Below are 23,126 nucleotides of genomic sequence, written 5' to 3' on the forward strand. Positions count from 1 at the left end.
TAATTATAATGCGTACCGATTGTTTGCATGATAGGAATGGTATGATATTATTGGTTGCTATGTGAGCCCATGCAATTTAGACAGTTTGAACTCTCAATTTGAGAACCACTGAAATTCAGGGTTAAAAAAACACAACACTACTATCAACTCATGCATGACAATTAAGCCTTTCTTCTCTTCTTCAACAGCAGACCAGAAAGTCTTAGAAGACAAGAGGAAAGCAAGACCAGACCAGCAAAGGTCGTAACTCTGCTGTCAGCAGGCCTGGTGGGGATGCCAGCAGCACACCGGAGTGTGACACACTGAGGACACGGATGGTAGGGGTGGGGATGCCAGCAGCACACCGGAGTGTGACACACTGAGGACACGGATGGTAGGGGTGGCGGCCTACACGCTCCCAGCCCGGAGAATGTCAAAGTGTAACCGATATCTCGGGTGTCACAGGCCTGTCACTCGCCGGCTGACATGTGACTGGCACTTGTTCTTTTGAGCGGAACCAGGAATTTTTGTGTTTGTTTGTTGGGGGACGGTGAAGTTCATCCAATGCTCTGCTACTGTGTTTGTTTAAAGTCGCGAGACACCGAAGTTGATGTGCTACTGATGTTGTGTTTGTTGAAATTTGCGAGACAAGGAATTTGATCTACTACTGACGTCGTTTGTTTAAAGTTGCGAGACACCGAAGTTGGTCTGCAACTGAGGTTGTGTTTGTTGAAATTTGCGAGACAAGGAATTTGATCTGCTACTGATGTTGTTTGTTTAAAGTTGTAGACACGGAAGTTATTATGCTACTGATATCGTGCTTGTTGAAATGTGCGAGACACGGAATATGATCCGCTGTTGAAGTTGTGCTTTTTAAAATATGCGAGACACAGAAGTTATATGCTACTAATACTGTTTGCTGAAATTTCGAGACAAGCAATTTGATCTGCTACTGATGGTGTTTGCTGTGTTCTTGATATGGAAAGCTCCTGGATTAACTTGTGGCGACATGGATAGTTGATTGTAACCAGGCTCTCCGCACCTGCTGGTACAGAAAGGATTTTTATCAACAAGGACTAAATGCACGCTGGAACTCGCGTCTTACTATGGTGAGTAGCATTATAATTAACCCTAGTCTAAAATTCTAATTAATCCTGATCCAGAGTGCTAATTAACCCGGGCTTAGGTCATATTATTGAAAAAATAATGTATAATGACTTTTCCGCCAGACTCCACTTATCCAATATATTTGTATACCCCTATAGAGACACTGTTTACAATTTGACTACATTGTGACATCTAATATTTTCTTATAACTGGGTGTCACCATGTGATGAAAAGTATATGGAAAAGTTTGTATCTGAGTGGTATAACAATAGGTCCAAAGATCGAAACAGTGAAAGATGGCTTTAGTGTTATTCATATGGGATAAAATATCGTCACAAAGTGATCAATATTGAATTTAAAAAAATGTATACAGTCTGATTAATATGTGATTAAAGATTGTCCCAGTATGATAACAGTGATCAAGGGGTAGCACCATAATAAACCGTCACCACTTTTAGTGTTGAGCGTCAGATGATTTAGGTCATGCCTAAAAAATGTTATTAATGAACGTTATAGTATCCATTACATGTGTAGATAGCTAGAGCGGACCCACACAACAGAACTCCCCCACACCCCATCACCAGCATGTGTGTGTGTGTGTGTGTGTGTGTGTGTGTGACAGCACCCAGGCGTGTGACAGACCTGAATTTATCGTGTTAATAATACATGATGTTGACTGATCTGCTATGTTAAACGTTGAGTGATCCGAATGACACATTTCTTCTCGCTAACCGCATTCATTTTTTTCTCTCTTTATATTGGTTCATTGTTTGTTGCTGTCTGTTTAAACTGTTAGAAATGTTCATTACATTTTCTTTTCTTTTTTTAAACCTGATGTTAATAACTTAGGGACTTGTTAACCAAAGATGTTGTTTTTTTTATGTCAGAAGATCTGATTTTAAAATTTTATTATACATGTCAATTACATTACCATTTTTATGTCAAAACGCGTTGAGCCCTACACCTTGGAGAGGTAAAGATTTATTTACATAATTAATTTCAGCACTTAATTAAATCTATAAATAATTAATACCTCGATAATGAAAAATACATTTCTACACCACATCTGCTCCCACATCATCACCTTATTCTATAGTTAGTGAGTCTGTTGGGTCAATCTAGACTTTTCTTATAATCGGCCTCAGAGCCACATGTATCAAACCTCTGGATCTTTATGAGGAGAGCAGGACATTAACCCCCCCCCCCGGTCAATTACTCTCCCCTGCTATTAGCGCCCCACCCCTTATGAATTACCACCCCCGGTCCTGTCAATTTCCCCCCCCCCCTCCATATATATACCCCCGGCCAAAAAAAATCTAAAGTTGGATATTATCCCTGTTAACTAATTGACCCTAAACTTAATGGGGGAAAGGGATAAGGTAATAAATAGGATAGGGTAAGGGATATGCTAGAAATTAAAGCTTACTCAGCACTTTGCTAATTAACAAGTTTCGGTTCCTTAAATGATTACTAGAGCTAGCACGAAATAAGATTTATCTTTAACTCTCCACCTATATCGGGCACTCAAGGCAATGTATAGAATGCCCATGCATTTTATGAAATGACAAATTTCACACTTTACGGATATGTATAATGTTTCAATAGTGTGGATAATTGACGGAGAGGTTTTTTTTTTCGGGGGGGGGGGGGGAGGTAGTGTCCGAGACCCATCTATGTGATGTGATAGTGAACATCTGTTTCAATAAAGATGTGTTACTTTATATGCACAAAACCGACTATTGAGACAATTCATTCTCATAACTGTCGACAGTCAATGTTTACTAAACTTTTTTGGGTGTAGAAAATTATTCAAACTTTACTAAATTTGGCCAGTCAATGTTTACTAAACTTTATAGTGTGTAGACAATGATTCAATTTTTTCTTCTCCAGAACCTGTGGCCTATCAAAATGACACGACGAAAACAAAACGCACCAAAGAGGCTGAAGAGTAAGTACATTACAATTTATACATCAGTTTTTAGATATCCTCAATTCCACACAGTCAACGTCTTAGATCTACCAATTTTCAGCCTATTGTTTTAACAACATTTTTTTTAAAGACAATGCTGTTAAACCTGCATTAAATGACAAATTTAAGAAAAATGTAGCCATTTCCAACACTAACACACAGTTTCTTTCTAGAGAAATTCATTAGATTAATTATTTCTACTGCTGCTACATAAAACAACAGTAATCCCAACAAATCAACCAGGAGCCACTGCATCTAAAAGACTCTTAATTAGCTATTTTTTAATTTTTTTAACTTATTAAAATATTAAGATGTTATAACTTTTTTACGCCAATGGTATTAAGTTTGTAAAAAGAAACACTTTACCAGGCTATCCTTTATCTGAGAATTTTATTTTAAAGAAAGGTATAGGCCTACCTTTGATTAAGGCCTGTAGTGTAAAAATACAATGGGTGTGTAAATTGGATAAGCGCATCTACCTTAACTCCACCTATTCGTTCTACGGTGCTCTTCTATAAATCTAAATAATCATTTATTTAAACATTCGATATAATTAAAGCCGTATTTGTAATGTTTAAAAGCTAATCGTACAACATATTTTTCTTATTCTGCTCGATGAATTTTATTTTGTATTTTAAAAATTGAAACGTTCACAATCACTGTTTCCGTTTATTCAAATGCTGGATAACAATTGCATTGTTCATAATTAGATGTAGATCTATACCATAATTTGAAATTTTGCTGATATACTCTGTTGCTTATTTCGTTTAAAAGCTTGATAATATTGTTTTGATCCGGAGTTTACCCACACCTCTGTGATCTGATTATTGTAGTACATAACCCCCCCCCCCCCCCCCCCACCCGCTAACACACACCACTCGCCACCCTGTTCTGGCTAGTTTATATTTCCCTTCAGCCCCATCTTTTTAACTCTATAACACGGTTGGTTGGTTTCGACCACAATAATTCTTAAAGCAATCTTTACGTCGTCCATTTTTGTCTAACAGAACATTGAAAAAAGCTCTGGTTTCAGCCAGTGTTCTTTATTCCAATGTGACCGGTGGCGTAGAACAATGGAATACGATATAATTTAAGAGCGTGGGCTTAACTTAATGTATGATATAGAACAATGAAATACCATATAACCCGAGTCAGTGCTCTACCGAGAACTGGTGTCATGACCAGTCTCAATTTACCAGAAGCGCGGTGAATTATAAATAGCAGACGTGTGGAGCGGCCCGGCCATGAAATCCTTATCACGCTTGTTAGTGGCGGGAAACTGCAGACGGTGGCAGATAGCACGAGAAACCTGTCAATCACGTGATGACAAGCTGCCACACCACAGCCGGAGCTGGTGTCAGCTGATACCATACCATGGTCTTTTACTACACCACTACCCCTGGTCTTCACCTGACACCACCACCCCTGCTCTTCACCTGACACCACCACCTGACATCACCACCCCTGCTCTTCATCTGACACCACCACCCCTGCTCTTCACCTGACACCACCACCCCTGCTCTTCACCTGACACCACCACCTGACATCACCACCCCTGCTCTTCATCTGACACCACCACCCCTGCTCTTCACCCGACACCACCATCCCTGGTCTTCACCTGACACCACCACCCCTGCTCTTCACCTGAAACCACCACCCCTGGTCTTCACCTGACACCACCACCCCTGGTCTTCACCTGAAACCACCACCCCTGGTCTTCACCTGACACCACCACCCCTGGTCTTTTGCTACACCACCACCTCTGGTCTCCAGCTGATACCCCCCTCCCCCTGGTCTTCACCTGACACCACCACCCCTGGTCTTCATCTGACACCACCACCTGACATCACCACCCCTGCTCTTCATCTGACACCACCACCCCTGGTCTTTTGCTACACCACCACCTCTGGTCTCCAGCTGATACCCCCCTCCCCCTGGTCTTCACCTGACACCACCACCCCTGCTCTTCATCTGACACCACCACCCCTGCCCTTCACCTGACACCACCACCCCTGCTCTTCATCTGACACCACCACCCCTGCCCTTCACCTGACACCAGCACCCCTGATCTTCAATGACACTACCATCCCTGCTCTTCATATGACACCACCACCCCTGGTCTTCATCTGACAACACCCCCCCCCCTTCCCTCTTCCTAGTCAGAGTTAAAATGTTTCTTTTTTCTCGGGATGGACTGTAGAATTGTGACAATCGTGTCTTATGTTAAAGTCAGTGTTGATGGTATACACTATACACCAATGGTCTTTAAAAAGTCAGTGTTGATGGCATACACCAATGGTCTTTAAAAAGTCAGTGTTGATGGCATACACCAATGTTTAAATAAGGGTTTATAGTATACACTTCTATACACCATTGTTTTGTTTTTTGTTGTTTTTTTTGGGGGGGGGGGGGTTAACAGTGGTTTTTATAACACATGAAGATAATGTAGGGTCACTCTAAACACCAGCGATGCTAATACATACAATTGCATCTTGTATTTTGAGGAAAAAGTTTGGCTTTGTTAATTAACTACACTTTAAAACACACCGTTCCCGCATCCCTCAAAAACTTCTGAAACGTCAGTGAACACGGACAAAGATCTTGGTGTAGGTAGCCATTTACTACTAACATAACCTTTTTAAAAGTCTTATGAACCTTAGCATTTTTTTAAGTACACTAAAGAAACAAAGTACACCAAAGAAACTAAAATAAAACATTTAAATATACTTACTTATGTAAAGCAGAATTTTTAAAGACTTATTGTTACTCAACAGTCACAAACTTTTTGAATCACCATTTCGGGCAAGTCTTACGTAATTAAGACCAACATTTAATAGAGTAGGCAACTTAATTCATACTCTCCAGCAGGGCAGTCTTTACGTGAAAGTATCGCCTACTCATATAACCGTTATGAAAATGTCAGTAATCGATTCTTTATTACAATTACTTGTTGTAACACCCGAGTCAATCTGTCTGATTCATCGATCCTTTATTACGATTTCTGTTTCCCAGTCCCACTAACCGAATCAAGATGTCAGTAATCGATTGCTTATCACGACATAACCCAAATCATAACAGTAAAACCCATACATCATATAATAATTGATTCTTTATGACGATGTAGTACCCAGTTGCGATATTTCAGTGCGGTATCTTGACAATCGATCCTTGATCACGATGCTAACTAACCCTGTGGCCCCCCGGTTGGGAGCCAGCATGACAACATTAAACAACGATCATCTAGACTCGGAGAGTCTAAGTATAAGTAATTAGAGGGGTGTCGTTTTAATCAAAACTTGCGTCCACTACAGAGGTTTAGAAGTGGCAGTAACATCGGGTTAGTGGCTAGTCGGGTTGTTAGAAACGTGACCATAAGATTTATCATTGGGATGTTGATCAGCAGCTTGCTATTGTAGTTGGTGTACCTCACGTCATCGTTTATTCTTACGCCACACAAAACCTGCGTGTATTACCACTCACCACAAAACCTTCGTGTATTACACTCACCACAAACCTGCGTGTATTACACTCACCCCAAACCTGCGTGTATTACCACTCACCACAAACCTGCGTGTATTACACTCACCCCAAACCTGCGTGTATTACCACTCACCACAAACCTGCGTGTATTACACTCACCACAAACCTGCGTGTATTACACTCACCACAAACCTGCGTGTATTACACTCACCCCAAACCTGCGTGTATTACCACTCACCACAAACCTGCGTGTATTACACTCACCCCAAACCTGCGTGTATTACCACTCACCACAAACCTGCGTGTATTACACTCACCACAAACCTGCGTGTATTACACTCACCCCAAACCTGCGTGTATTACCACTCACCACAAACCTGCGTGTATTACACTCACCACAAACCTGCGTGTATTACACTCACCCCAAACCTGCGTGTATTACCACTCACCACAAAACCTGCGTGTATTACACTCAACACAAACCTGCGTGTATTACCCCCACCACAAAACCTGCGTGTATTACACTCACCACAAACATACGTGTATTACACTCACCACATACATACGTGTATTACACTCACCACATACATACGTGTATTACACTCACCACATAAATACGTGTATTACACTCACCACATACATACGTGTATTACACTCACCACATACATACGTGTATTACACTCACCACATACATACGTGTATTACACTCACCACATAGGCCTACATACGTGTATTACACTCACTACAAAACCTGCGTGTATTACACTCACCACAAACATACGTGTATTACACTCACCACATACATACGTGTATTACACTCACCACAAAACATGCGTGTATTACACTCACCACAAAACCTGCGTGTATCACCACTCACCACAAACCTGCGTGTATCACCACTCACCACAGGGGCGCGTGCTTCCAATAACCTACTTAATGCTTGCACTTAGTCTACCAGAAATCGATAACCCGGTGTTTTAGTGGCACCACACAACCAACGGCAGGCCTGACATTTGATTGACAGCTGTCAGATCGCAGTGAGATAATGGCCTGGACCTAGTTTTGCAGCGGTCCTAGTGTTAAACGATCTAGATATTTGTATGCGTGTGTTGGCGGGATTAAGTATATTTTATGTATTGTTCTACCGGGTCTCTCGTGTTCTTACATTGTAGTTGTATCTAGTTGTTTGGTTGATGGAGCCAGGGGTCATCTACACATCCCTCAAACATTCGTGCATCGTACTCCAGCATCGCGTCTCTAGACAAAAAAAACTTTGCTCTCCAACCCCCCCCCCCCCCCCTCCCCTCTCATCATCAAGACATATTTGTATTTATTTTTGCCTTGAAGTATGTGTCCATTCGAATTACATAAAAATGTATTTCAAATAATTTATTTTAGTGCGGTTTTTGAGTTAAGTGTATCCGTGATTATAAATAGTATGTTCAAAAGTAATAGCATAATGAATAAGTTTTTATAAAATAGTATCGTATGTGCAATGTTTTGTACAAATGTAATAAGGTCAATATCATACGTGTAATATTTTTTTACAAATATACTAAGGTCAGTACCATACATGTAATAGTTTGAGCAAATGTAATCAGGTCAGTACCATACATGTAATAGTTTGTACAAATGTAATAAGGTCAGTGCCATACATGTAATAGTTTGAGCTAATATACTAAGGTCAGTACCATACATGTAATAGTTTGTACAAATGTAATAAGGTCAGTGCCATACATGTAATAGTTTGAGCTAATATACTAAGGTCAGTACCATACATGTAATAGTTTGAGCTAATATACTAAGGTCAGTACCATACATGTAATAGTTTGAGCTAATATACTAAGGTCAGTGCCATACATGTAATAGTTTGAGCTAATATACTAAGGTCAGTACCATACATGTAATAGTTTGAGCTAATATACTAAGGTCAGTACCATACATGTAATAGTTTGAGCTAATATACTAAGGTCAGTACCATACATGTAATAGTTTGTACAAATGTAATAAGGTCAGTGCCATACATGTAATAGTTTGAGCTAATATACTAAGGTCAGTACCATACATGTAATAGTTTGTACAAATGTAATAAGGTCAGTGCCATACATGTAATAGTTTGAGCTAATATACTAAGGTCAGTACCATACATGTAATAGTTTGAGCTAATATACTAAGGTCAGTACCATACATGTAATAGTTTGAGCAAATGTAATGTCAGTACCATACATGTAATAGTTTGAGCTAATATACTAAGGTCAGTACCATACATGTAATAGTTTGAGCTAATATACTAAGGTCAGTACCATACATGTAATAGTTTGAGCAAATGTAATAAGGTCAGTACCATACATGTAATAGTTTGAGCAAATGTAATGAGGTCAGTACCATACATGTAATAGTTTGAGCAAATGTAATGAGGTCAGTATCATACATGTAATAGTTTGAGCAAATGTAATGAGGTCAGTACCATACATGTAATAGTTTGAGCTAATATACTAAGGTCAGTACCATACATGTAATAGTTTGAGCTAATATACTAAGGTCAGTACCATACATGTAATAGTTTGAGCAAATGTAATAAGGTCAGTACCATACATGTAATAGTTTGAGCAAATGTAATAAGGTCAGTACCATACATGTAATAGTTTGAGCAAATGTAATGAGGTCAGTACCATACATGTGTTTGAGCAAATGTAATAAGGTCAGTACCATACATGTAATAGTTTGTACAAATATGCTAAGGTCAGTGCCATACATGTAATAGTTTGAGCAAATGTAATAAGGTCAGTACCATACATGTAATAGTTTGTACAAATATGCTAAGGTCAGTGCCATACATGTAATAGTTTGAGCAATTAATGTACTAAGGTCAGTGCCATACATGTAATAGTTTGGCCAAATGTAATGTCAGTGCCATACATGTAATAGTTTGGCCAAATGTAATAAGGTCAGTACCATACATGTAATAGTTTGAGCAAATGTAATAAGGTCAGTACCATACGTGTAATAGTTTGAACAAATGTAATAAGGTGAGTATCATTGGCACCTGTACAAGTTGGTAGAACGGCTTTGTTCTATTTACGCATGCGATTATGCTGATGTCCCTCTACAGAAGCGTGTGACATGGTGTCAACTGCACTGACAGCAGCGCCGTTGCCTGTGACAGGACCAGTTTGACTCCCTCAAGTTGCCCACGCAGGCAGACAGCCCCATTGTCCTGTCAACACGGCCGCCCCCCCCCCCTTCCCGCCCTGGGGGTGATGTTTTTCTTTGATTCCAAGATTATTACACCTCGCGACACGTTTCCCTCTGCACATGCGCAGACCGGAGCTTTGTTGGCTGAGCTGTTTACCGTGCGGCTCAGTGCGCACGACACACGAAAACACACGTTTGTTTGACCAACATGTGAGCGGTACCTGCTCACACGACACACGAAAACACACGTTTGTTTGACCAACATGTGAGCGGTACCTGCTCACACGGCACACGAAAACACACGTTTGTCTGACCAACATGTGAGCGGTACTTGCTCACACGACACACGAAAACACACGTTTTTCTGACCAACATGTGAGCGGTACTTGCTCACACGACACACGAAAACACACGTTTGTCTGACCAACATGTGAGCGGTACTTGCTCACACGACACACGAAAACACACGTTTGTCTGACCAACATGTTAGCGGTACTTGCTCACACGACACACGAAAACACACGTTTGTCTGACCAACATGTGAGCGGTACTTGCTCACACGACACACGAAAACACACGTTTGTCTGACCAACATGTTAGCGGTACTTGCTCACACGACACACGAAAACACACGTTTGTCTGACCAACATGTGAGCGGTACGTGCTCACCTGATTAAAGACAACAACTGTAGCTTACACCTCACGTCTTCGCCAGAATATCTAACTGTTCAGTTAAAATAAAAAAAACAACTATTTCTTTGAATCCTTAAAATGTTAAACATCGTGTTTCCCAAAAGATGATTTTTGTACGTGCTGTATCTGCCATCTGCTCTTGTGTTGTTTTTTTTTTTTTTTTTTGATGAGTGACATCTGTCGAAATGTTAATGTGTTTATTTGTGTTGGGTTTATAAAGGTAGTTTTTTGTTCTTATAGCAAGGTCTACCTTGTATTTCCTTAAATACTTTAAAAAAATAGTATTAAGATTCCGTAAGTTTAATCTTAGTCACTACTTCCACTATTTCATGTAAAGGGAAGTGGACAAATTATGTAGCTAAGTGTATTAAGTTGTGGCCCATGTTCACCCGCCCATATAAGCCCTTGGGAATGGCCGTAACAAAATTGTAATGTTGATTTTTATCTCTTGTTTTGACGGCATATCTCTATATACCCCAAGTCTTATTGGAGGTGACTTAACAGTATGGCGTCGACGTGGCCACACAATTACTTAAGAAGGACAATAACATGTGTAGATGCAATGTGTTCTCCGAGAAAATGTGTATAACGTGTACAGCTCGGCACACTTGTACAAACTCCTCCCACCCACAGTGGGAATCCCCGCTGGAGTCACAAGAACACAATTTATTGCGCGGTAAAACAGATAGATCATCGTTCACACCGAGATGGGAATTCCCGATGCGATCGCTCGATTGAAGGAGCTAGAAGTGTATTTCTTTTTCGTCTCTAATTAAAATACGAGCGTCTTCCTTTGTGCTAAGACACGTTTGAATGTGTGAACCAGTTCATTTTTTATCTAGTTTCGTCTTTAACAGCATGCAAGCAAAAATAAAGGAATACAATATGTCAAAAATTAGAGTGTCTTTAACCCTAAAGTGTTCCGAGTCTTCACGAGTGCTGCTGTTTGTAACGTTTAGAAATTGTTCGAGATGCTTAATGGGCATGTTAAAATAAAAAAGTCCCATGTGAGGTTTTAACTGAAAACTTTTGAAAGCCTTCTATTTTTCTACTGTTTAAAGATGAAGCAATTAAACACCAACAAAATAAAAGCGCTATATACAAAAAGAATAGACCCGCGATTGTAAAGACATTTAGGAAAAATAAAACATTGATAGAAACAAATTGTGCCCTTAGATATCAAGGGAGAGAATTCGGGATAAACAGGATAGACAACTCTTGGTTCAAGACAAAAGAGAAAAAAAAATAGAACAACATAAAGAAACTAGTAAAAAGCCAAGTGCCTGATAGGAAACGACAACTGACGCGATACCGGCCATTTGTCATAGACGTCACGTGACTCTGGTCTGCCATTGGCATTGTGAAATGTGGCAGAGGGAGGCGAGTCGCACGACTTATCCCCGGCGTCATGTTATCGCAGACACAAGCCCCGGACTTTATCGCAATAATTGAGACATACATCTTGTTCTGCTAGCCAGATGAGCCGGGACATCTGGAGCCATAGCGGTTATCTTTCCTGGCCCCAGTCGGACTGCTACAGGCGTACGGGCCGTGTTGTTCACTCATTATTCCACGGCGATAAACGCAATGACAGATCTTCATGTGGGCATGCTATTGTTTGCTGCACACATAGTTGGCTAGGGAATCAGGAAATCATTCACTCCACGCCCAGTCACACTTATATATATTTATGTGTATATATATGTATGTATGTATATATATATATATATATATATATATATATATATATATATATATATATATATATATATATATATATATATATATATATATATATAATATATATATATATATATATATATATATATATAATGGACTTTTAGAATTCGCATTACAGTTGCTCTACTCTAATGTATTGAATGAAATTGTTGAAGATGTGAGTTCACACCGTTAGTCTTCATTTATTATAAGGCGTAAGTCATTATCGAGTTATCGAGTTAACATTCGACTGTAGTCGTACATATGATTGTGACGATTGTGACTTTTGGACAAGGCTGAAGTTATTTATCCATACATTCTTACTGATATATGTTTATATAATTGTCGTTAGCAGGCAATTTAATGACCTATATTTTTTTCGTATAGTAATCTAGGCGATAGTATAATTATTGCTGAACCAGGGTTCTAGTTTTAGACAGTTCATTTAGTCTAGTTATGAGGCCAGAACTATATTTACCAACCTCCCACGCCCATCAACCTCCCCACGCCCACCAACCTCCCCACGCCCACCAACCTTCTCTCGCCCACCAACTTCAGCTGGAAAACGTACTACTCTTCTTTAGACACCAGACAATAGTATACCCCCTCCCCACCCACCTACCAAGTTCCAGTAAAAATAGTGTACAGCTCTCTCAGTGCTAGAGACGTCAGACCCTATCTGTCTAATCAAGCAAAGAAGTGCCTATGGGCGGGGTGGGGGACCGTAAATTGTCCCTCACCGGACGGACAAAGGTACTTAATGCTTAAACAATAGCTGGCATTCCAATACCCATAGCTCACGGGCAGGGGCGGCGATAACGGTGGCGTCAGAGACCATTTGTCTGTGAGAGTGCCAGCAAGACATTCCTCCACACTTTTGGTCTAGTCTGAGTCAGGAAGGTGTTTGGTCGAAACAGCGGATTCACTCACTTTAGAAGATACAGATACTTCATTTTTAATATAGTAGAAGGGGGGGGGGGGCTGAGATAGGTCGAAATAATAATTTTTGTAATAGAATCACGTGGTTTGTCACGTGTAACCCAACCTCACCATGATGACAAGAGAGACTGCAGAAAATTGTGACGTAATGTGTAAAGTCTGAGAAAAAAAAAGAAAATATTCCTAATTTCAATACGCAAAGAACTTCTAGATAGTGAGTCGTCTGTAGTCTTTTAGAGAGACGCTTAGAAGCTCCGCTTGCCTGCCTAGACCGACCTTGTATCACGTGCTTGTTACAACATCAACCGGTCTTCTAGCTCGGTAATATTTTTAGCACTCGGCACTCTAGTTAACATTTTCTTTCGGCAATTTCCGGTCTAAGTTTTAACGAACTTCTATACTAAGCTTATTGTTTCTATGGCATGCCATTTTTTTTTTATTCTTTAGGTCCTAGACTAGTTTTTCAAAAAAAAAGGTAACAATTTATTTTTAAAATAAAAACTGGGGGCAGACAAATGGATCTGTCACTCACCTCCATCAAGAACAGCGTCAGACTCTGGCGGCAGACGGCTCGCTGTGGAAGATGATAAACTACTTCCGGTTGACTCACGCACTTAAAAAAAAAATACTGCGTCACCGATGCTCGATTACAGTAGAGGCCAACATGGGGCTGGTTGCAACTAAAAAATCTATACAGTCCCCAGTCTTACAAGCTGGGTCTAGAGTCCGGCAGATGGACGGTGTCCCTGATACATCAGTACTACTGGACTCGCCGTTACAGATGGCCAAAAAAGGGATCTAAAACTGTGGGTTAATAACTTACATTTAGTACAATACTGATAGTTTAAATCAGTAAACATGGCTAGCTAATGTTATCGATCGTTAATTAAGTTTTCACCACCCAGATAGACTCATCTTTAAAAAAAAAATAAAGTGTCTATAAGAAAAGATTTTTTTTTTAAATCTTCTATTCTTAGATCCCAATAAATAAAGGGATACAGAGAAGTGCTCAGTGGAAAAAGTACTTGAGTGTGATTTTATAGTTTTGAGAACAAATGGTTCAGTTTTTAAAATGACGTTGAAATTTTATGTATTTCTCAAGTTTTGTGACGTTAAACCATGTCCCAAATTTACAGGGATGGTTTAGGGATGTGATTAAAAATCATGCAAGTCTTAACTTATTTAAACAATGTAACTTTTTCCACTTATGTAAAGTTTGATCTTCTGCACGTTTGTTTCAACGAGTCTTGCTTTTTTTCTATCTTTTTTTTTTGGTTAAATTAAAACCCTACAGTGATCCATCTTTGAAACTGTCAAACTTATCGCCACGAAAATCAAATAAAACCGAGTCGATCATCACCTGCATAAATCACACGCATGTTATCTGTCAATCGGCGTCTGTCATCCGACCTATCAATCCTTTCGTTATTGTTGGTCCGTTTCCGTCAGACGTCCCGTCATACAACACACCACGACACATTGATCCTCGTGTGTCGTGTGTTTGGTGTGTAGTATTACTGACAACAAAAACCTGACCGAACACGAGACAATATATTGGCAGGTCAAATCTTGGTGATGCCGAGGTCACTGGAACGAATCCAAAAAAAAAAATGTATACGCGCCTTCAAAATAAGGTAAAAATATTGTGGGTGCTTACGGCATCAGCATCCGGTTAGCCGTGTGTTTTCTGTATTATTGCCGGTGATTGTGGGTTGAGTGGCGGGATCACTGGAATAATTCATCAGAGCCTGCCATTGGACATGACGTGCCGCCATTGTTGGCCTGAGACCTCTTGTCACTAGCAGATCTCCCCTCCCCCTGTACCCCCACTCTCCCTATACCTCCCCTCCCCCACAGACCCCCAAGCTCCACTGTCGGGCCGCCGTTTTAACTCCTGCGTCACCTCCCGAAATGGATGGCGAGATTTGACGAGAAATGGCGCTCACGGGGACAGCGTTGATTGGTTGATACCTTGATATCCGGGGACGTGGATCAATCACTCAGCAAATTCAATATTTCTCCGGACTTTGTTTAGCTCGCTTTTTTAGTTTGCCATCATTTGCATTATAATAATGTTTGAAAGAAATAATCGTGTCTGTAGGGCCCATTAACAAAAATCCACATCAGATTTGACACGTCAGCACGTAACTATGCTCCATCTATTTTAAAAACCCATAAGAGTTTCATCATATCACAACCTTTGTGTGAAAACTAACGTTAAGCTCAACATTCACAGGAGTACATCACCCTCCCCCCACCTATCTTTTACCCTTTGATATCCACTCACCCCACTATCACCCCATGATCAACACCACCCCCCACCCCTACCCCCCACCTCCACTCCAGTTAAAACAAAACTATAGTAGGATCTATATATATAATTCTCTTCCGGGAGCCTTTAGAAAACAAGCTGCAAGCGCGCCTTTGCAGACCCCTCTCTTCCTCTCTATCGCTACCCCCACCCCAACCCCTACATGATCTGGTGAGAGTTGTAGTTCACTCTTAATATTTACATTTTACAATCATACAGCCGGGTTTGGTGACTGCTATTAAGGGCAGATAATTTTGTTTGAAACGATTTTAAACTTAGGGGAGGTAACTAAGAGGAGGCTGCTTTCACGGGGGGGGGGGGGGGGGGGTTAGTGTTTTAAAGCACATATTTTCAGTGGCAGCATTTGTACTGTCGAATTCACAAATTATGAATTACTGAAAAGTAGAAAAAATAACAACTAAATAGCGGCGTATGATACGCCGCGGGTCGGCTCGTTTTATATAAGACCTAAAGTGTTATTATAACACTTGCAAAGGATCGAATCCTTGCCAGTTAGCGTTTTTTATTTTGTACATATTACAGGTTTCTTTTGCCTCTGTACATGAAGGATCCGAACTCATGGCTTTTTGAAGGAGCTCACATGCTCTAGACTACGTGTCCTAATGTTATTTCAAAAACTGTTCAGCTTGTGATTGGTATCGAATACTAAACAGGCAGCATCTTAAACCCTGGTCAAAGAGAACCAGACACAGCCCATCAAATATTTCCTACCAACTGACCATTAGTCTTCCTTAACCCCAACACCTTCGCGCCGACCCCATCATTTCCATCCTAGTGAATACATTTGAATAAATAACATTGTGTTGACCGGCGGGCCGCATTGGTGCTGGAGAAAACAATAAATAACACGAGAACTGGGTTCCCCGGGACGGTGCCTGGGCGGGTTCTAGAAGAATGATGGCTGATTGTTGTCTTAAATCGTCTGTGGTTATGTAATCGTTTCGATAACTCTCTCCCGTGTCTGTGTCTTATCGACATGTGAAGACATTCTGAGACACGTGAGACGCTGGTGTCTTTTATTATTCGGTATTGCATGACGCTGTTACGTTGCTTGTGTAAGCTGGTGGGTTTTGTTATGTGTTTAGTGGAAGACGAGGCTAGTACAGTGGTCAGTAGTTGTAGCTGGTCCAGTGGTCAGTAGTTGTAGCTGGTTCAGTGGTCAGTAGTTGTAGCTGGTCCAGTGGTCAGTAGTTGTAGCTGGTCCAGTGGTCAGTAGTTGTAGCTGGTCCAGTGGTCAGTAGTTGTAGCTGGTCCAGTGGTCAGTAGTTGTAGCTGGTTCAGTGGTCAGTAGTTGTAGCTGGTCCAGTGGTCAGTAGTTGTAGCTGGTCCAGTGGTCAGTAGTTGTAGCTGGTCCAGTGGTCAGTAGTTGTAGCTGGTCCAGTGGTCAGTAGTTGTAGCTGGTCCAGTGGTCAGTAGTTGTAGCTGGACCAGTGGTCAGTAGTTGTAGCTGGTCCAGTGGTCAGTAGTTGTAGCTGGTCCAGTGGTGAGTAGTTGTAGTTGGTCCAGTGGTCAGTAGTTGTAGCTGGTCCAGTGGTCAGTAGTTGTAGCTGGTCCAGTGGTCAGTAGTTGTAGCTGGTCCAGTGGTCAGTAGTTGTAGCTGGACCAGTGGTCAGTAGTTGTAGCTGGTCCAGTGGTCAGTGGTTGTAGCTGGTCCAGTGGTCAGTAGTTGTAGCTGGTCCAGTGGTCAGTAGCTGTAGCTGGTCCAGTGGTCAGTAGTTGTAGCTGGTCCAGTGGTCAGTAGTTGTAGCTGGTCCAGTGGTCAGTGGTTGTAGCTGGTCCAGTGGTCAGTAGTTGTAGCTGGTCCAGTGGTCAGTAGTTGTAGCTGGTCCAGTGGTCAGTAGCTGGTCCAGTGGTCAGTAGTTGTAGCTGGTCCAGTGGTCAGTAGCTGGTCCAGTGGTCAGTAGTTGTAGCTGGTCCAGTGGTCAGTAGTTGTAGCTGGTCCAGTGGTCAGTAGTTGTAGCTGGTCCAATGGTCAGTAGTTGTAGCTGGTCAAGTAGTCAGTAGTTGTAGCTGGTCCAATGGTCAGTAGTTGTAGCTGGTCCAGTGGTCAGTAGTTGTAGCTGGTCCGGTGGTCGAGACTAGTGTTGTCTAATGGCCACTGTAAAACGACATCCTGTACCCAATGGAATACCTAAGGGTTAGGAGTTAGGACTGAAAATGCTTGTGATATAGAAAAACACCATCAACACCACAGCAGCTACATTATGTGATATATGTATTGTCGTGTTTGTCTCTCCTCCCTCTCTCCTAACTTGATGCATGTGTTCAGATTTTCTCGTCTTTACTGACTATACTGAAATACATTCGCTGACTACGAAGACCATGCATGTGTCTATTTATTCATCTGTTGTTTTGCTAAAGTTGGAACTCTCCCCATCATCTCGCGTAAAAATTTTATTTTTTTCAGTTTTTTTCGTTTAAAATTAAAACCTAATTAAAACAGCAGTTTAGGTTTTACATTTATGATCTAATAAAGGACATAAAGCGAACAAGCATACGTGGTCATACAGAATAATAGCCTACAACTTCACTCCCCATGCACTGTGCTCTATTCATCTTCGGATCACCATTTTGGTACTTTGCCGAGAAGTCCGTCCATTTTTTAGTCTAACCCGGGCACCGCGATTGGCTGAAATTGCCGACAGCATTGTCAGACAGACATAGATCACGCGCCATTGTCTGAATAAAAAACCTCTCCATTGGTTGCCTGGTGTTTTTTTCCTGTGGGGGTGGGATATGTCCGGGGGTGGGGGGAAACACATTGGGGCTAGTGATTTGCATGATGTAACGCACAAGGAAGGGTATTTTGGACGGACGGTTCTACATTAATCAATTGTTATTGATCATTAGTCAGTTTTGTTTGACACCGTCTAAGACAGACCCATCCGTCTCCCAGCAAATGTTCCCGTCCACTAAGGAAAAGTCGCATAATCCAATTTTTTCTAGCGCACGCGCAAAACGCATACTTCTCCCCCTCCCCCCAGCCCGCTCACTAAATCCGCCTCTAGCCCTGCGCATTAATACAAAAGAACTTTATTGAAAAAAAAAGTACTTTTTTGTTGTTGCGTATACCATAGGGACTGTCTGCATCGTCAAGATAGCTTGAACGTTGTAGTGAAGCTTTGACGTGGGGGCTGTGGTCTTTTTCAAACTGTGTCAGGGTTGACGTCATTTCCGCCCGAGTGTCTCTTGGTGTTGTATTTATAATGTTAGTTTCTCTGGTGAGACTCTGCAAGCCTCCTACTGTCTTCTCTTTGACCTTTAACCTTTCGAGTATGTCTCTGAGAATTCCGCCCCAACTCGGTGGTGTTGTGAGCTCGTGGGCTGTATGATAACGTTGGAGCAGGGTAGGGAGTCAGAGGACCGGTAGGTATGTGGGTGAGTTCTTCATCTGGCAAGGGTCATTTGTTTCATGAGGACAACTTTTCAGGTATTGTTTGTATTTACACCTCTGTTGGGGTCTACAGGCAGGTCGCTTGAGTGCCGCGTAAATGTTGAGTTGTTGTAGTAAAGGTGGGGGGTATCTTGTTACATACTGCAGGTGAAGTAGAGCCGCGTAAATGTCGAGTTGTTGTAGTAAAGGTGGGGGGTATCTTGTTACATACTGCAGGTGAAGTAGAGCCGCGTAAATGTTGAGTTGTTGTAGTAATGGTGGGGGGTATCTTGTTACATACTGCAGGTGAAGTAGAGCCGCGTAAATGTTGAGTTGTTGTAGTAAAGGTGGGGGGTATCTTGTTACATACTGCAGGTGAAGTAGAGTGTGCCTCTTTTTGTAGTCACGGCATACAAGATTTTTTTCTCTCCTGCTATCAGTATGTTTGGTATGATGTAACTTCATCAGTTCATAGTTTGTGGCTCAGCTGGTCTTGAACCTGTAATACCAGTGTTGATGGTTGAAACTCGACCATCAGTTGCAACAAGTTTCTAACCTTGGCTTCCCACAAATATCATAACTCTGTACGTCACATTTATGCATGCAGACACCCCTGTTAGTCGGGCTGTTCCAATTAGACGGCTAAGCCAGATATCAGAGAATCGGATTGTCCCATTAAGATAACTGGGGGAGACGGCACCGAGACGCCCAGACTGAGAGGGGTATCCTAGGCACAGCCTGTCATACAGACACATTGGTGTGATTGAATATCACCCTCTTATGCATTTAAACTATATGGTAATCACGTGGTCTTGAGCTTCTGTCTACATATGTCTGGGTTGGATGTGATTGTCATGCAAGATTCGTGGGTTGTAGCAGACTGGTTGACGGGTTGGATTTGATGGAAGATCCCAGAAAGGGTTGTTCTTGATGCTATTAGTCAGCATTGTTAGCTTTGGTGGATCTGTCAACTTTAGTCTGATATGGAATGAGTCACATATTTGTCTTGGGTTACTATACATCACGTCTTATGTACTCAACACAACACTGAATATTGCGCACCATTGACTTTTCTCAAACCCGGTAGTTCCCATATGTCTCTTCTACTTTTTCCGTTTGTCTTGTCTACTTTTCCCTTTTATTTCCTACTTTTCCCTTGTCCCCACTACTTTTCCCGTTTATCTCTTCTACTTTTCCCTTGTCTCCTCTTCTTTTCCCTTGTCTCCTCTACTTTTCCCATGTCTCCCTACTTTGTCCCTTATATCTCCTCCAGTTTTCCCTTGTCTCCTTCCTTTGTCCCGTTGATCTGTCCCACTCTCCCCGCTTGTTAACTGTTTAAAATGGTTATCAGACCGTTGGCCTATAAATATTTCTAGTTGGCCTCTAGTACCGACACACGCGCGACTCTGGTGGGAGAAATTTATTTTGCGTCAAAGCGAGCCACCACCGGCATCCATAAACATCCCGTCCCAGACTGACTTTGTATAATTATTCTTTGTTTACCGCCGGCATCTTAGTGGTCCCAACTATTAGTTTGCATAACAAAGTACCGGCCCCGGTATTGATTGGTGGCCACTGAAGAAATAATTTGTTACATCTTAAATATAGTACGGATATTTACATGAAGAATTATGGCGGACATTTGCATCACGGCTCGGAAAAGTTGGACCTGATGGATGCGTGACCCGGACATTTGCATCCGTTTTCAGCGTGGCTCTAGTAGTCTCACGACTCTAGGACATTTACCAAGAGATCCACTTCTTGCACACACTCACTCTCTTTTCTTGCAAAACTTAAATAACCCATGCATTCTTTGTTTTTTCAGTCATTTTAAAATAATAATTATGTGCCATGTAACTTGTAAAATTTGAGTTTTACTGACATCACCACTAAAAAAGGACATAAGAAGCGGGAGTAGAATCTGGAAACTGTCAGACTATTGTCTGATTATACTGAACACTTCAGAATATTCATGCTAGATGGGTCATATTTTTTTTTAAAATAAGAAATTCTTTTTAAGCGAATTTTTACACATAGTTTTGTCATTTTCTTTTACAGTTACAACATTTGGTATTTTAAAAATGTATGTACTGTTAACAAGGTATCTTAACCGGTAATTCCCCGTACCCAAAAGTTTATTGCGCACTTGTAATGGGCGTCACCTGGAGAATGTAGTCTGTTTTTGCGCGCAATGCCACGATAATTGGGGGTTGGAGATTATGGAGGGCCAAGAAGCGAAATGTCTTTGAAAAGTCAAGGAACGTCTTGAAGGTGTCGGGCCCTATCTCCCGCTCGTTGTTCTGTTTTCTTGACGGATTGACGCACGGCGAGGTTTCAGCCTTCCAGATGTGATCTGATAGCCGCTTATCTGGCCAAAGACGCCGCACGATAGCGCGTAATGAACGTGCATGTTACAAAGCGTGAGTGCGTGTTAGGGGCCCAACTCAACATCCGGGCAGGAGCTTCAAAGCTGGGTAGGCCGAGAGCATGCTCACGCTCTTGGTTTTTGGGAGTTAATTAGAACTCACGATTAATTAGATTTCTCTTCTAGATAATTGCTAGCTCTCTGTCGGGTGTTCGAATAATAGTAGGGTAGATTATCAGAACAAAACCTCAGCGTTAGGGTTGGGTTAAAATTTAAAGTTAATTTTAATGGTAGCGGTTCTAGTTAAAAACGTCTGCTGGACCTTATTGTACCAAGAATTTTTCTACTACCACTATCGCTGTTAGGATCAAGGACACGGATTTTGTTCGTCGAGGATTATGGGAGGGTAGCGATACTAACAAAGGTAATCTTGCGTTCGCGCTGATGACGATTTAATAAATTCTAGTCAACATTAAGGTTAGAATTTGAAGGAACTAGATTATACAACAAGACGTTGTACAGTTAACCCTAGCCAAAAAGGTTAGGGTAACACAATCAAATTATTTTTTCTCTTCTGTCATGTTTTACACCCGTGTCTGATGTGATCCTCACGTGAGTGTCCTGTGTTCGGATGTGGCTGACCCCGTACATCACACACACCAGATTCTGCCCACTGTTGCATGAAACTCTACCCTAACCCCCAGCCACTTTTACAGCCTGCTGGCTGGGCTATATAATTCCTGGAGATGGAGAAACTTACATACTCCGCTGTTCCAGGGATGGGCTTTGTCTTTGTCCAACAAAGGCGTCCTGCATCTGCTCCTCGTCGGACAGGGGCGTTGACGACCCTCAACATGTGATGGGCTCTGACATCTTGACCCCCCGCTCGTAAAATATCGAGTTTTTATTTCCCCGATTAATTAAAAGAAACGGGCAGGTAGGGCCGTAAAGATGTCAGCTTTTCAAACTTGTGATTGCCCGGATGTGCGGGGAGGGGGGCGGGGTGATGGATGGTGGTGTAAATCACGGCGAGCTGGGATGTAATGCTGTGGGTGTAGTACTGAGTATATTTCTCTGGTGTAGTGGGTGTAGTACTGTGTAAATTTAGTGGGTGTAGTACTGTTCTACAATTAGTGGGTGTAGTGCTGTGTACATTTATTGGGTGTAGTACTGGGTACATTTCTCGGGTGTAGTACTGGGTACATTTCTCGGGTGTAGTACTGGGTACATTTCTCGGGTGTAGTGGGTGTGGTACAGTGTACATTTATTGGGTGCAGTACTGGGTACATTTAGTGGGTGTAGTACTGGGTACATTTAGTGGGTGCAGTACTGAGTAAATTTATTGGGTGTAGTACAGTGTACATTTATTGGGTGTAGTACAGTGTACATTTAGTGGGTGTAGTACTGGGTACATTTAGTGGACGCAGTACTGTGTACATTTAGTTGGTGTAGTACTGGGTACATTTAGTGGGTGTTGTACTGGGTACTTTTCTCGGGTGTAGTACTGTGTACATTTATTGGATGTAGTACTGGGTACATTTATTGGGTGTAGTACAGGGTACATTTCTCGGGTGTAATGGGTGTAGTACTGTGTACATTTATTGGGTGTAGTACTGGGTACATTTATTGGGTGTAGTACAGGGTACATTTATTGGGTGTAGTACAGGGTACATTTCTCGGGTGTAGTACTGTGTACATTTATTGGGTGTAGTACTGGGAACATTTATTGTATGTAGTACTGTGTAGATTTATTAGATGTAGTACTGGGTACATTTATTGGGTGTAGTACTGTGTAAATTTCTCGGGTGTAGTACTGGGTACATTTATTGGGTGTCTGTAGTAAGTTTGGGAGTGCCTGGTTTTAACTTCAGTATTTTAGTTAGTACCTGCTTCTTTGTGGTGTTACTTTATCGGGTACCTTCTTGAACTGAAATTGATGTGTACCACTTATTAACGCGTACTTCTGTCGTGTATA

General features: G+C 41.5%; 1 protein-coding gene across 1 annotated transcript in view; it reads left to right on the plus strand.

Moving 5' to 3' along the window:
- Positions 1-344: 344 nt before the first annotated feature.
- The window catches only part of LOC131937175 (uncharacterized), a 90,968-nt gene continuing 68,186 nt past the window's right edge, over positions 345-23,126 (plus strand). Inside the window, exons 1-2 of the mRNA XM_059294388.1 lie at positions 345-1,088; positions 2,977-3,034. Of these exons, the coding sequence (XP_059150371.1) occupies positions 1,086-1,088; positions 2,977-3,034 (61 nt within the window). The 5' untranslated portion in view covers positions 345-1,085. The remainder of the gene's footprint in view (positions 1,089-2,976; positions 3,035-23,126) is intronic.

The sequence above is a fragment of the Physella acuta genome, unplaced genomic scaffold (assembly GCF_028476545.2).
Source record: "Physella acuta isolate Inbredline_101_S28 unplaced genomic scaffold, ASM2847654v3 ptg000201l, whole genome shotgun sequence".
Lineage (NCBI taxonomy): Eukaryota > Metazoa > Mollusca > Gastropoda > Physidae > Physella > Physella acuta.